The sequence below is a fragment of the Prenolepis imparis genome, unplaced genomic scaffold (genome assembly GCF_030444845.1).
Source record: "Prenolepis imparis isolate NDT839.2.m4 unplaced genomic scaffold, iyPreImpa1.0 SCAF_3, whole genome shotgun sequence".
Lineage (NCBI taxonomy): Eukaryota > Metazoa > Arthropoda > Insecta > Hymenoptera > Formicidae > Prenolepis > Prenolepis imparis.
Genome location: NW_028141161.1, coordinates 8765508 through 8781393, shown reverse-complemented (window position 1 = coordinate 8781393; position 15886 = coordinate 8765508). Strand labels below are relative to the sequence as shown.

Sequence of the window (15886 nt, the reverse complement as noted above, 5' to 3'; positions counted from 1 at the left end):
CGGCCCCATCTACGGGGTGTGCCGTTGGACGACGATTCGTCCAGCGAATGTCGCGAATTTCTCGCGACAAGCGTTTCTCTATCTCGCTCTTTCTCTCGCGCGCGCGACGAACCGATCTCGCGGAAACGAGGGAAACGTCAAAGATATTCCGAACGGAATGAAATCTAATTAGTAGCGAAAAAAATAGAAGAAGCAAAATAGCTAGAGTTTCCCTTTTCACGGTGGTACACATATTTCGAGAGCGAGAGCGACGACTAAGTTTATTCGTTTCTCGCTAATTACATTCGCTGTTATTATTTACGACGAGCTGTGTTCCTTTTGATTAATCAATTTGTTCTTTCTTTCTGTTGCAGGTGAGTACACGGAAAGATACTTCTTAATACTAGCAGATTATCGATCGATCGATCGATTTCGTTTCTCGGAGACAGAGATTTATACAGAAGACTACAAATTCGTGAGTCGAGATATACGTTTTCTTTTAATATAAATCCTTGCGATTCTTTTCTCCGCGATATACGCAAATGCGATTAGAGATGAAGACATTTCAGGGAAGACGACTATAATCCAAGACGTACATCTCTTGTAGTTATTCTTCTCGCGATGTATGGATATTAAGTTAGGATAAAAGATATTTGAAGGAAAATTTTATCTGACAATTATTTTCTTTTTATATATTTATTGATATTTTTTTTTATTTCGACATTAATGCGGAGAGATGAAAAGAGAGACGCGCGTTTTTCTCACCCGCTATATGCCACATTTCCGTTCAGATTTCTATACGGCCGAGGAGGTTCGTCATACGACAATGCCGGTCCGCAATTACGTGTACGCGTCCTGAGGTTGATTAATAGCTCATTATTGATACGTCTTGTCGTTGGCGCTCAAAGGCGGCCGCAATACCGCAAGCAACGCGAGGGAATGCAATAAACACACGACCGCGTATTTATTGTGACCGCCAAATATATATATATATATATATATATATGTATGCCATATTATAGTCTTTTTCCGGCGCCTCGGCCGCGCGAGAAATACGCGGCCATCCCATTAAAAATTACATCGATAATATTGCGTTAGGTATGTTAACTGGTCGTGTCTCGGGGAACCGGTTTTCACCCAACGCAACCGCGATTGATTGAAGCGTTGAGAACGATATAGATCTAAGCTGCGCTTATAACAATATTGAGTTGATACAATGGTTCTGCTGTATACGGCAATGAGGTTCCTAGCTACCAATCGTTGCGAGAATAGTATAGCGAGTACCCGATACACGATATATATACATACATATATGTGTACCTTGTGCTATGACGCACGACTGTTATTTATTTGAATAATAGCATCACGTATGTGAAATGTTTATTCTCCTAGTCTTTTCCAAAATTTTCATTTTACTTTTTCATTACTTAGCTCTATATTATTCTGGTTATATATTTGTCTCCTTTTGAATTACAATACGTGCCATAATGCAGACAGAGAACGGAAATTTAGTTAATTATTATTAACATTAGCCTGCATTGGTTAAATCGGCCTTTAATGTAATAAATTACATATTAACGTATCGCATTAATGTAACAAGCGTCAGAAACGTGATGTTGTGCCAATGTTCATATTATATATACACACACACACACACACACATATATATATATATATGTGTCTGTAAATGTGTTGTATCATGCGGTGCTGGGAAAATTTATTCCCTCTTGACCTACAAAAGGGCATATAAAGGGCTCGAGAATTTCGGGACGGATATAAGTATACGATGAAATAAATAAGAGAATTTGCGACGGTTTCTTTTTCGCGAAATAAATTTGCGCGATTCACCCTCCGCGTAAAATACACGCATTTCCCTCCCTCTTTCTCTCCCGGCAAATCGTGGCCTGCTGCCGGAGCACGGGTGGCCACGTGTTCCGGCATCTGGAGCCGGCATGTATAGGGTGTCTTGTAAATTCTCGCGCGGCGAGATAAAGGCCACGGGTCGTGATTAATGGAAAAAAAAAAAAACAGAAAAAAAATCAACGAGTCTCGCGCTTTCATGCTTCTCACGACAAACCGAAGCGCGTCTTTCTCTATCACTTTTATCTCGAATCGATCGTGAAGTTACATCGCGCGAAACATTCGTTCACCGTAAATTTTCCACGAGATCGACCTTTCCGTTCTCTTCGTCTACTACGTATTTCTATTTCTCTTTACTATTTATCGTCTCTCCTTCTTCCGCCCTGCAATCGAGAACGATCGATCGATGAGGTCTCTCGTTGTTTCTCGCCACGTACGAGCGAGCATATGTTTACGCCGAGGTGATGCGTCGTAGCGTCAATCGGATTCTTCACAGGGTGTCCGAAACCTGTCGGATGTTTTGCCAATATTACAGATATTGAATATCTAATCGGAAAAATTAATTGTGCGATCACGAATTTTATGAAAAATCATGATTTTTATTCAATCACTTGAATGTCAAAAAAACTGCGTGCAGCAAATAACAAAATAACTTTTTTTATTTAAATTCGAACAGTTTCTCTATTTCAACAGAAAAATTCTTATATATATATATAGAGAAAAAAAAATAAGTTTCCTATCAAACACTTTCACCGAGAAAGTGTCTCCAATCGAAGACACACCCGCAGAGTCGGGGACACTCTGTATATAAATGTTTCTCTCTCTCTTTCTTCTCTACGGCGGGCGAGTAGGTAGGTTTTCCATATGCGGCGCAATGCGGCGGATATTTTATTTGTATATCATTACACACATCGAGACCGTCGTCCCTTTCTTCCCTCCGTCTCCTCCTCGTCCCTCTTCGCGTCCCTTTCTCCTGCCCCTCTCGTCGGTACTTCTTCCCTCTTTCCTCGCCTCTCGTTTTCCTCGTTCTCTTGTTCTCCCTGTCTCTCCCCGCCGCACCCGCTTCCCGTCGCGCCGTGTGTATTTATTTTATTTTATTATTAAACAAACCCCTCTTCCTGTCATCCTCGCGCCAACATGCGTCTTTACACGTACACACATGGGATCCACGTCAAACACAGTCTCCACTTGACGCGAGGATCGGCTTACGCGACCGTTCCAGACACGAAAAATATTTTTTCCCTACCCTCTTCTCGTTCTAGGTATCACTCCCCGTTCCCGAGCGTTATCTGAGAGGCCGCGTTAGACGCTTATCGTGCACTCTTAAAGGGATCTTCCATCTTAAAGGGACCATGTATGCGCGTTCGAAGCGCATTTGAAAACCCGAGTACGATAACGAAACTAATAAATGCCTAGAAATGCAATGTTTTATAAAAGTTTATTAGGTGCTAGAATATAGCAAATTGTTATTTTCATCTGTTCAGATTTAATTGATTTTTATTCTCCTCTTCGTAGAAATATATATATATATATATATATATATATATATATTTAATCTGAGAGAGAAAAGCATAATCATAAAATATCTCAAAATATATATTTATTTTTGACTTTTTGGTTGCTCTGGTGAGAGAATGCACTTGTGCAAATCTCGCTGCGGCGTCTGCAATTGCATTCCGTCAGCGTCGGGCACATTAAACAGCGTGTAATGGCCCCGCAATGACGGATGTCAAGTTATATTTAACGGTAACGGGAGTTATATTTTCGCCGCGCTTGCCGAGCCCGAATCGGAAACAGCGCGAATTTTGAGCCATCGAGACGACTTAGTCGCGAAACGAAGCGTCGCGACGCATCGCAGACACCCACCTGCTGCTCTATTGGCAAAAATGCAATGTGTGCATGTGTATATTTTTCGGAAAACGTTCCAAAATAGAAATACATTATCCCTGCATAAGAATCTACAAGTTAAGAAAAGATCGCTAGTAAAAACAGATAAATTCGATATTTATTTCTATGCAGTTTTGTGTAAAAAATTTATTTGCGAAAAAGCATTTATATAGCATAGAAAATGTAACAATTAACCGATGAAAATAACTGGACTAGTTTAATTTAAACCTCCGATAACTCGGGGTCATGTTCCTTTAATATGTATACTCTATTTTAATACAGATTTTAATACAAAGAGTCCCTCTTTCTCTTTCTCGTCGAATGCGTGGACGAAGACCCAATTAATTTTGAATGAGGGAATAGGAAAATTCGAGTCCGCTATGCGAGAAGTTAATTCCGTTCTGAAGGCATCTTGATTCTTTGTTCCGCTCGGTTTTACGTCGGTTGAATAATTTTTCTCTCGGTGCTGTCTTGCGGCTTTACCAGCGGGGCATTTTGTTAAAGGTTAATTAAATCCAACGACAAAAGGCTGAGCGTTTCATTCTTTTAACGCGAGATTAACGGCGGAAACGCGGCGGATTTTCTATTTTCGTGCGTTGAGAAGGCAAGGCCGCGCAGCACGAAGATTAAACGTTCTTCTTCGAGCGCAAACACGCATACGTTGCTCACGATAGGACGAATCTAACAATTGCATACATTTTTTCGAGTTTTTACAAGCGCGTTCTCTTCGAAAAAGTCGTAGTCGACTTTTCCCCGATTGTGAGAAACATTCTATTTTTTTTTACATTAAATTACTTGGCCAATTAAAATTCTCTTGAAAGAAATTTGTACTATATAACTCGCGGATTAAACTTTATTACCTCGATTTCTCTAAAATTCTTACATTTAATTGTTTATAATTCGGATTATAAGTATCGCGTACATTAATTTTCCATGTTAACGGTGCAATTACAATTTTTCTCCTGACAAGGAAGGATCAATTTCAAATAATGCGAAGTATGATTGGCAGATAGGACTGGCACACTCTGCCGAGGCGGTATTATTTTCTTCGACTGCGGTGGCTCTAGCGCGACTGGGGCTCTCTGACGTTGCACTTTCGATATGCGTTTATTTTCCTCGTTTGCACTGAATCGTAGTGAATGCAGTCACGCACATAAGCGGCGTTCGCGGCCTACGAGAGGGGGAGGAGAGCGGACCGGGGGGAGGGCCCAGTTATTATAACTTCATTATCATTACGACGTTTATAGCTTATTCATTATTGATGGCGTTTTACAAGGTTATTTCGCCGCTCCGACCGCGCTGCGCAATAAATTCTTATTAAAACGCTCGTTACTTATTTAAACTGTATTAATTTCGTCATCGGTCTGATCCTCGCATTTAATCACCTGTGATCCTCTGAAAAAAACATTACCCGCCATATTAATAATTATGGATTATTTGTGAAAAATTGTGAATTATTTATCGCGTAAAAGCGAAATAAGATTTTTATTTACACGAAGAAGAAAAGATAACAGAGGCACACGCACGACCGAAAACGGAGATTTTCGCAGATTTCATTCGACCCTCTATTGTATCTCCATAAAATCATATAGAATTATTTGCGAATATCACGACGATTGCAGCAACATTTCACTCGTTTCACATCGCGTGTTCCTTCATCAGCTTTTATATTTCCTTTCCACCTCGGCCGTATATATGTATACATATATGAGAATGCATCGAGCTCGCGTATTTACATATGTTGGATGATTCGCGAAGCGGTTAGGAATTACGAAGGTATGCATAAATGCACAGATATTATGCGTGTAATCGGGAAGAATAATATATACCGGATGTTTCACTATTATCGAGAGAATCTTGAATAGATTCTCGCATTGGGAGTCAATCTTTTCTTGGCTAGAAAATATATATATATATATATATATGTGTATAATATATATTAAATTTTTTTTCTATATATATTAAATTTCTTTTTTCTGTATATAATTATTTTTATATTATATTGCATATTTTAAAATGTGAAATATATTTCGCGAATGCGCACAAAGGAGCTAATTAAATTTTACGACTTAACGAAGAAGAAAAAGAGCAGAGAATCAAAATGATGGGATGCGGAAAGCATCTGGCGAGAAAAAGCTGGCGCGAGAAATGTATGCACGCACTTTATGTATATATACGAATAATTCTGCGTTAAAGCCGCGTTGTCCGCTTCTCGTCGGAAAGATTGCCAGAGCATTCGCGGGGGCAATGCACTCCGGAATGCACCGCGTGGCTGACCAACGATGCAACTTATAACAAGTATTATATTATTAAACAAAGGATTTTTTTTTGGTAATTAATGCACGCGCTAGAAAGCAAAAGAGTAAAAATTAGTTTACCGGACGCTGAAATTAATTTTGAGATTGTCGATTCGAAACTTTTGCAATCCAGCGCAAATTATGCAATTGGAATCGTATTACATAATTGCGAAACAACAATCGCACGTGTAATAAAAGACCACATAAAAAAAATCGATTGTAATGTCAATCTTGATTACGAAGCAAGGATCGATAATCTCTCCCAAGGCAATTCTCTACAACATCTCTTTTCTTGTCTCTCGTAACTATATGCTCGATTGAATATTATTGTTTACTCGGTTCGTTGTTCGATATTTGATAAAATGCCACCGGCCCGAAGTAGAACAGAAATGTTTGAGAGCTCTAGAAAGTGCAGTCTCTGTAACTCGGAGAGGAGAGCTTTCTATACTCGGTCCTTTTAACTCGCAAGTAAGCTGTCTATAATAAATACTGCCTGTATCGATGAAAGAATGCGTGACTCATACAGGTGACTGCCGTCACACGAAACCTATTATACAAGCGGATCACAAACGCCAAGACCCGCTTCTCGCGATGAGAACCTTCGAGTACAGTGAATACGTGTTCTGCAAAACCCCGCTAATCATTCGAGTGTGTATTTATCTATATGATATATTCTCTTTTTATATAGGAAGAAATTAATATAGTTTGAATCCACTTTACTTTTTTATTTATTCTTACATCTGTAACAATGACACATTAATTATGTATTTAAAAATTTTGCCATCTCTCGAAAAATATTTTAGTTTGTTTCTGTACATCAAACTTGTAAAAAAAAATTATATAAAAAGAAATTCCACTAATTCTCCGACATTCAAGGCCTTTACGCGCATTCGCATATTCTCCTAAAAACTGCGTTGTCCATAATAAAAGCCGATCGCACTCGCGGCGATTTCTACACACGGGTGAAGGTATCGTCGTCGGCTTGTTATTGAGCGGCCGGGCGAGCGGCACGATAACGCGCGATATTTTTATAGACCCGCGGGGTTACGTACAATAATAAATATTGCGGTGCGATTAAATAATAAATCCCGGCACGAGATAGCGGCCGGATCGCACGCCGATCGAGATGGGTGGCTCAAAGTTCTTTTTTTTTCCACGTTCAAGCTTGTACAATATGGAATCCTGCCTGCCTCGAGTCGTGAGATACACGATCTTTGAACGTCTATTTTTAATATGTTTTTAAATTTTGAATTAGCATTAAAACAGTTTTTATCATAGAGAATGATGTGTTTAAATTGTCCGAATTAATATTTGATATCTTGCATATATACAGGATGATCCGTTATTGGTGTGTAATTTTATATATGAGCGAGAAAATGTGTAATCTTACATAAAGAATAAGTTGAGAATGCAAAATATAAAATTTGTTCACACTTTAAGACTCCGAGACTTACTTTTCATGTAGAATTTGTTATACCACTAATAACGGATCATCTACAGAATAGCTTCAGAATTATCGCGTCATTCCTTTTATATCGAACGCTGGATTAAAAATTGAAGCGATTTAAATCCTATTTTAAGTCGAGCGCTTATTGTACACAGTTGGAAAATTTGTGTTTTCTTGTTAGAAACGGTCCCCGTTAAAATTTTTGTGTTAAATTAACATATTGCTGTTGTGTTAATTGAACTCAAATGTTAAATTATTAAAATAACTGAAAATAAGTGTAAAAATAACACAATGTGTATTTATTTTTAATTTTACACAATAAATATGTTCGATATTATTAGTGACAAGATTTATCTGTTAAAATTTACAGAAAAAAATGTTAATTTTACTTTATAATATAAGTGGGGATGATAAAATGTAAAATTAACAATTTTTTTAGTTAATTTTTACATTAAAGCTATGTTAATTTAACACAAAATTTATTTTAAGTTTACTTGAAGTTTGCATTTATTTTATGTTAAAATATTAACACAATATTCGTGTCATCATTTAACATATCCGTATTATGTTAAATTAACACAAAAATTTCTGTGGACCGTTTGGAACATGTGATATTTGTTAAATTTAACACAAATTTTTCAATTGTGTATATGCAGTTTCGCGAAAAACATCTTAAGTGTTTAATGATGCTGACGCGACAAAAAACGACATACTTTTTGCGTACGCGGCGCAATTATTGCATATAAATGATCAACGTCTTTCTAATTAGCATCGCAGAGAAGCTTTCGATATATAGTCGCGCGTGTAATTGACTTACAACATTCGTTTAGCGTCGCGCAAAGCGACCGAACAGAAACGATCGGGCCGACGCGCGTGTCGTCGCGCGAAAATATTCGCTGAATTCATTCGGAAATACTACACCCGGGGGGGGATAGTGCATCAGCATAATTAAATATCGTCGACGGTCGACAGGCGATAACGCCTAAAACGTCCGAAATTCCTTCCATATGTTTGCCGCCTGAATTTTCATCGACTCTCTTCTGATCACTCTACTCGCCATCTCCCTCGATCGATCTATCGAGAAATCCGTCTTTATTGACGTCATTTGATTATTTATTAAGAGTTGGAAAGGAAAAAACGTTGGAATGTATATCGGCGCAAAAGAGCGCTGGTATACATTACGTGACTAAAATAAATTATAAACGTAATTGCATTCATTAAACATAATAAGTGTGGAATTTACTTTTTCTAGAGGTCGTAAATTAAAATTCATAGAATATAATGTATGCGGGCACATATACAACGCACATAGAAAGAGAGAGAGAAATAGTCTGTAATTTAGAGCACTCTTGCGTAGAAAAACTGTAGACACATTTTTTACATATATAGACATGACATTAAAAAGTGTCAAGTCTTAAACTCGACCTCGCGCATCTATCATCGATCATCCGGAAGGATCGCGACTCGCTCTCGTCGTCGAATTCGCGCGATCGATCGAACGCACGACTCGCACTACAACGCCGCTTTTTAATCCCTCCTCCGCGATGGCGGAAGTGACTGGCAATTTTTTTTCGGGCGGCCCGGCCCCACGCAAGCTGGAAAACGACGCACCGGGGGAAAATTGGAAACAACGGTTTGGTAAGCCGAAAAATCGCGCCGGGTGGTACGCCGGGGCGTATATATACACACATGCACTCACGCACGGCACGCACGCAACACGGAAATCCTGCGTTTGTGTGCGGGCGAATGCTAAAAAGCCGGGCCTGAATAAATAAACAGTTTTTAATTGCGGCCCGCTGCTGCCGGGTAAAAACAATAATTATTGGCTTGCCGTACCAACGTGTCCGTGTGTTACGCCCCTGATGCGACAAGCCTCCACCTTTCTCTCCTCTGTCTCTCCCTCTCCGTCTCTCTTTCTCCAACTTCTTCTCCCCCCCCTCTCTCTCTCTCTCTTTTTCTCCCTCTATCCCTCCGAATGTCCGTCAGCAACGGCAACTTCCGGTTTCGGGAGCGTACTCGAGGAGGGAGGCCCGTCTAAACTTTCGCGGCGAACTCAGCACAATGAGGAGCGATACTTTGTAAAACGATGCCGTCGTCATGGCGTCGACGATAGAACGAATGAGGACGGATGGACTCCGCGGAAAGATTCCGCGGACATTGCGCGCGAGAGGCGTCACCGCGAATATAAAAAAAAATATATATCCGCGATGCTGCACACGAGAACTCGGCCGTTACAAACGTTACGGAGTCTCGTCTGGCCCTTCGCCGTGTGTTACTGTGTTTGGTTCTTTTGCCGCGCGGTGCGGCTCTCTTCCCCTCTCCCTCTCTCTTTCTCTTTCACGCTTTTTGCGCTTGAAACGAAATAAGTGCGTATTCACTTTAAACATGAAAGACTTTTAACGTGAAAAGGTTGAAATTAACAAATTAACATTTCCATGTTAAAAGCATGAACATGCACTTTTTCACGCAAAAAGAAATGTATAGAAAAAAAAAAAAATGTAGAAAATACAGAGAACTCTACAGAGAATCTTATAACTCTGGAACGGAAATTCTTCTATTATTTTCGCAATTCTTTCGTCAATTTTCACGCGTGACATTATTTAAATAATCGTCTCTTGAATTAATTAAAAGCTAGCATTCACACACACACACAATTGTGAAAGAAATATAATAAATATTTAAATATTTTTTAATAATTATATTTTAATATTTATTGCAATTAAATATTGAATTATATAATGCGCCTCTTAATTTTTGTGAATGGTGATTTTAGTGATTTGATTAAGTCACTAATAATTTATCAGTATAGCGTTCCGCATGCTTTTATCTCCAAGATCGTTATATTTATCAGCGGATATATTATCAAGAAACATCAAGATCTCGATGTGTAAAAAAGTATATATTCGGACACGGTACATAGTCGTACATTTGCATATTTAACATATAAATGTAAACATATAAATGCATATATTACCCGAGCAAATAGACGGGGGAGGCCGTGCTGCGTCGGGAGCGGCAAAAATGCGCCGGCGAACAATAATTACCGCGATTTATTGCTTCTCTAGATGCTCGTATAACTGTCGCTATGTTTTAAACGAGAAGAGCTCGCGCGCGAGATGTAACGCGAAGGTAAGAACGAGGCGGAGATTTGCGGCGACGCCCGCACTCTAGATACGACCGCGAAAGAAAAAGCACTTCGCGAATAGTAACATCTCGTATTACGAGGGCGCGGACGGACAAGCGGGATTATATATTAAGATTGCGTATTATTCAAAATAATTTTTCTGCAACAATCAAACGCGATATATTGGCGAAGAGTCTTCGGTGTTTCGTGCGAGTGTCTTTTTCTGAAAATAAATGTGTGCGTTCACTTTTATAAGGTTATTAAGAATTAACAGCCATTATTTTAGCGACGTAAAATAATTGCCTCTATTTCTTAGTAATTTTATTTAAAAAATATATATGTATTATCAATTATTATCAATATTGTCCGATCGCTTTACGGTTTTCTTTCGCGTATGACGTCTTCGACGATTATTCGGTCAGCTGTGGAAACACGTGCTGCACACACAAATTGCGATACGATTAAAAGTAATTACCGCAGTCAGCGGCCTCCTGCGGCCGATAAAGCCGAGTATCGGTATCCGGCGAGAAAGAGAACGACGGTTCTTCGCGTGCGAAGAAATTTATGAACGGACAAATTGTTTCTCCTTTCGTCATCGACTTTCCCCTTATTTTATAAACGGCGTGCGAATTACTGATCATATCGTATCTCCTCGAAATTGAGTTAGGTTATTCCGAAGCTCTTTATTTTCTTTGGTTTCGCTCTTTCTTAATGTCTTTCGCTAATTGTAATCTTGTATCCTGTGCATCTCGTATACTTTATTTTATCGAAATAATTTTTGTGTTCTTTTCTCTCTCTCTCTCTCTCTTTTTATTTTAAGAATAATTATGGACACTACGGACTGGCTCGCGCCGGCTTTGAACTTCACGCGTGACAAGAGACATCGATTAGGCTATTGATCAAGCATGATTGCATACTCGCGAGTAATTATGAATCGTCATTGTCGGGAGAAATTTTTCTGACTGTGTGGTAAAAATTCAGCGGTTTCCTCGCTAAATGAGCTTTTGTTACTTACTTTTTTTCTGCAATTCAATTATTCTTCTTATATAGAGAATGCAGCAATTTTATATTATTTTCTCGTATAAATTCTTTCATTATTAAGCCGATTAAATCAATATTAAAATTAAATATGCGCGGGAATATACATGTGATTTTATTAAAATTTAAATTTTTTTTAGATTTTCGGAAATATAAAAATCTCCAAGGAAATTATTTTTTATTACATTTAGAGCTAAATATACCTCGGATATTTTTTTATATACCCAATAGCTCTTGATGGAAAGCGACAACTTTGTTCGATGCACGTCCAATACTCTACATACGCGAGCATATCCGAGAGTTAATATCCTCGGGACATAAATTTTTCACAACCTTCCCTTTTCCCACTCTCTCTCTCTCTTTCGAGGCGTCGTCGCGTATAATACAGGACGAAGAAACACCCGCGATAAAGTTGTACCAGCGTAACGGGAACGTTGTAACGAAAACGTACTGCCTTCGTCCCTGTTCCTTCGCCTTATAACACCGTAGTAATAAGCGCTCTTGCCTGCGCTTGGCATCGCTATAAATATCGTATAGTAAACACAAGAGCAGATAAGAGGAAGAACGAAAAAGAAAAAAGCGAATGTGGGGGCGGGAGAACGCGGGAGAGGAGAGGAAAGGGGGGAGGGGGGCAGGAGGGCAGAGAGCGTGAAAACTTTGGCTATAATAAAATACAGATAAGTGCGCGAACAAATAGCCGTACCGCGGGATTTAACCGCGTCTCGTAGCAGGAGGAAACGAGAGGGGGGCAAAGGGGACAAGGGGGGCAACGAAGAGAATGCAACGAGTGCGCGAGGAAAGGGAAACAGAAATAATCGTGGAAATTACTTACGAGCTCTCCTCCGCGCACCAAGGAAACCGGAGGAAACGAGATAGGAGCGGGGTGGCGGAAGAGGGGAAGTTAGGGGGTTGAGAGGGAGGGGGAGGGGGTGACAGCGCGCTCTTTCCTCGAGACTTTTTAATTATTTATCGCGCTCGCTTATTTCTCTCCTTTGTCGCGCGAGAATAAGCCAGCGATGCGATTTCGCGCATTACAACAGGGTATCAGGAGGATTGTGGACGATTACTGGAAGGGATATAAGAAAATCAAGTACAGGGAGAGTCCCACGCACACACATACACACTTTCAACCTGAAAATAGTAGTATCTTTAAGCGTATGAATTGGTTTGCAATAATTGTGACTACAGAGTGAATGTCATAAGCAAACATCTCTCAAGGATAAAATTAATAACCGTCATAAAATCGTTAAACACGGTAATTAAACATTTCTTTGGAAAATTTTATGATGTCATCACGTTACTTACTTTTATCCCGTTTGATTCTAATTTATTATATTACAAAGCTACACAAATTTTTTTCACTCGCGCTGATAAAAATTCGCGATATCGAGAGAGACTGAAGACTGAAGACTCGCTCGCGCAAATAAGAGACGATCGCGGCGAAAAGCAAAACGCGGAAGGAAGACGTTTTACAAACGTCTTTTCCCCAAGAAATTCCGAAGCGATAAAGAGAACGAGGGGTTACGCGGTGGGTGGAAAAGAGAGAGAAAGAAAGAGGAGGGCGACGATTAACGTCAACGTTTTCTTGCGTCCGCCCGGTCGGCGCAATGTTTGTTCTGGGAAATGCAATCACGCTGTCATATAAAATATAACGTGTTTCCTTTTCCTCTCTCTCTCTCTCTCTCTCTCTTTCTCTCTCTCTCTCTCTCTCTCTCCCTCCCTCTACGTCACTTTCCTTGTCCTCTCTCTTTCTCTCTTCCTCCCTTTTGCCGTCATGGCGCGCAGCGTTGCGGCACCTCCTCTCAATTTCCACGCCAGCCGGAGAACACTGACATTAGGTCCCGCCGTGGTTTGTAAATTATGTGAAGTACAGGCTGTGCTATTTTTTTCTGATTGCACCCATTTCTCGGAAGCGCGTTAGCGCGCCTTCTCCTCCTCTGTTGCGTCTCCTCCCTTCCCTTCATATATTCCTATAGCGCGTATATGTTATATACGTATGTCTGTAGAAATTATAGCTGCTAATGTCTACATTCTGCCGCTATATCTTTTCCACCGTGTCTTAGAGAACTTTAATACGTCCCGGAGTGCAACGAGCATATACTCTCTCGCTCTTTCTCTCCCCGTCTCTGTCTTCCCATCGGAAAACGCAGGCGTAGATACACCTGCTCCGACCTTAACCTCGATTCATTGAAGTAGTTGCTTTGCGAGAGAGTGGGCGAGCAATGAGCGGAGAAAATTCACAAGCGATTACCGATGGAAGATCACAGGTGTAAGATCAACACATGAATGTGAAATTCTGAATCTATAAAATTTTAATATGTGCTTGACGTTCGCAAGATAAATATCAAAGCAGATTGATTGATTTGTCGAAATGTGTTAATTTCTATTTCTCTGCCAAATTGCAGGCAATTTATTATATACCTTCGATTTGACTTTTATAGTCACTATGACATGCATATTTTATTAAATTTGTATATTTTTATTGATAGCGATTCCCATAAAAAATATATATATATGTATAGGGATACTATACTAAAATTCGGATGCAGCAAGAGCCTCGCGGTTTATCTCACTTATAGAAATAAATTTTAAAACCAGTTCTTTCTTTATATAATATGCATGTGTGAATGTGTGTGTGTGTGTGTAAGCCTGCAACGACTATCTTCTCGCCTTCTTCCACACCCTCGACACAGAGTTTCTTTTGTAGTCCTGAAAAGGGAGGTGGTAGAAGGGAGGAAGTGGGGAATCGTGGTAGGAGTGCTGCGATTAGGTTTCATACGGAGGGCAGCAGCAGCTGCCTTACGACGTGAGATAACACGAGGTCCCTTAAAACGTACAAGAGCGAGGTACAACTCGAATGCCTCTTGCCTTTGTGTGCGTGCGGGAGTGTCTGTACGTGTCTGTATATGTATGCGTTTGAAGAAAGAGTTGAGGAAGGGAGAACGTCGCGGAGGCAGAGGAGAGACCCTGACTCTGTGTGTGTATATGTGTGTGTGTTTGAAGAGAAACATATTTCTTTATTATTACTCCCACCGAGCTTATTTTTCTTACCCGCCGACTTGCATTCCAGGTGGGTGGGTTTGCTCCTTTTCGCTTCGCCTTTCTTCTCCCGACTTCTCTTCTTCTTCTCCTCCTCTCCTCTCCCCGGGAGGACGAGAAAAATTTAACCCCGAACGCGCGTTGTTCCCTTTTTTTTTTTCGTTACGAGAAATTGCGCGGCGCGCAAGAACCGGGGAAACGGAGCGCATCTATTAAGTACTCTTCCTTTCTTTCTCTTTCTCTGTCTCTCCCTCCGTGCCTTCTCTCGCTCTGTGATGGAGCAGCGATTGCTGCTCCAACTCTAACGCAACTCTCTCGCATTGCACAATGATAATAACGGCGAGATTAAAGCAATAAAAATTACGCGAGCCCAAAAAGGGAACCGTGAGCGAATCCGCGACACTAGTCTCTGATTTTTCCCAATCTTTAGCCCCCTTTTACACAGGATAGTTTACTAGGATAGCTTACAGGAAACGGGATATTTAAATATACGCGTTTTGATTTTGAAACACCGGATGTATTACATAACAGAAATTACTCTATTGTATTCTAATGAAATGTGACAATGTATCTATATTATTGTAGTACGATATAGTTTGTTGCCTTGCACTCGATAATCACGATACGAAATAAATAATATTTTTTTTTACATTCACATATTTTTTTAATTAAACAAATATTAACATATATTGACTTGACTTTACACAAAGTTTTTCCTTAAAAAGCCAATAAATGTCGCAAGCGATCATAACGAGTGAATTGTATATTATATTCACCTCTCGTCGTTTCTTTATCTACGCGATGGAAGATTCGCGGCGCCGCAAATCTTAAGATAAATAATTCGGGTGATATAAAAATATATATAAGAAGCGCGCGAGAGAGAGAGGCGCGACTTTATCGCAATAAAACACGCACGAAATTCTTTCATTCGTTGATGCAAGCCAAATAAATTGTAAATCAAGTTTACACATGTAAATATTCATCGTGGCACGGAGCGGCTTGTCGTTGAACAAGACAAATATTATATTTCGAGCTCAACTCGAGTGGCGATTCAATGCCGTTTCGCGCGCCAGTCATTTTATCACCTATTGCTTATAATTAAAATGGGAGAAAAACAACATTACGTAAGGAAACCAAACTCTGAGCTCATCTCCCGCGGGAAGGGACTTTGCCTCGGAATTTGTTTGCCAAAGGATATTTACATTTGCGAAATTT

General features: G+C 39.9%; 1 protein-coding gene across 13 annotated transcripts in view; it reads left to right on the top strand.

Annotated features, from left to right (window-relative positions):
* The window catches only part of LOC145934165 (protein bric-a-brac 1), a 355572-nt gene that overhangs the window by 136501 nt on the left and 203185 nt on the right, over positions 1 to 15886 (top strand). The window contains exon 2 of one of the 13 annotated variants that reach the window (XM_083034519.1): positions 354 to 1617. The exons of the other annotated variants lie outside the window; for them this stretch is intronic. Coding sequence (XP_082890645.1) covers positions 354 to 380 — 27 coding nt within the window. The 3' untranslated portion in view covers positions 381 to 1617. Of the gene's footprint in view, positions 1 to 353; positions 1618 to 15886 lie in introns of those variants that run through there. 13 annotated transcript variants of the gene reach the window in all.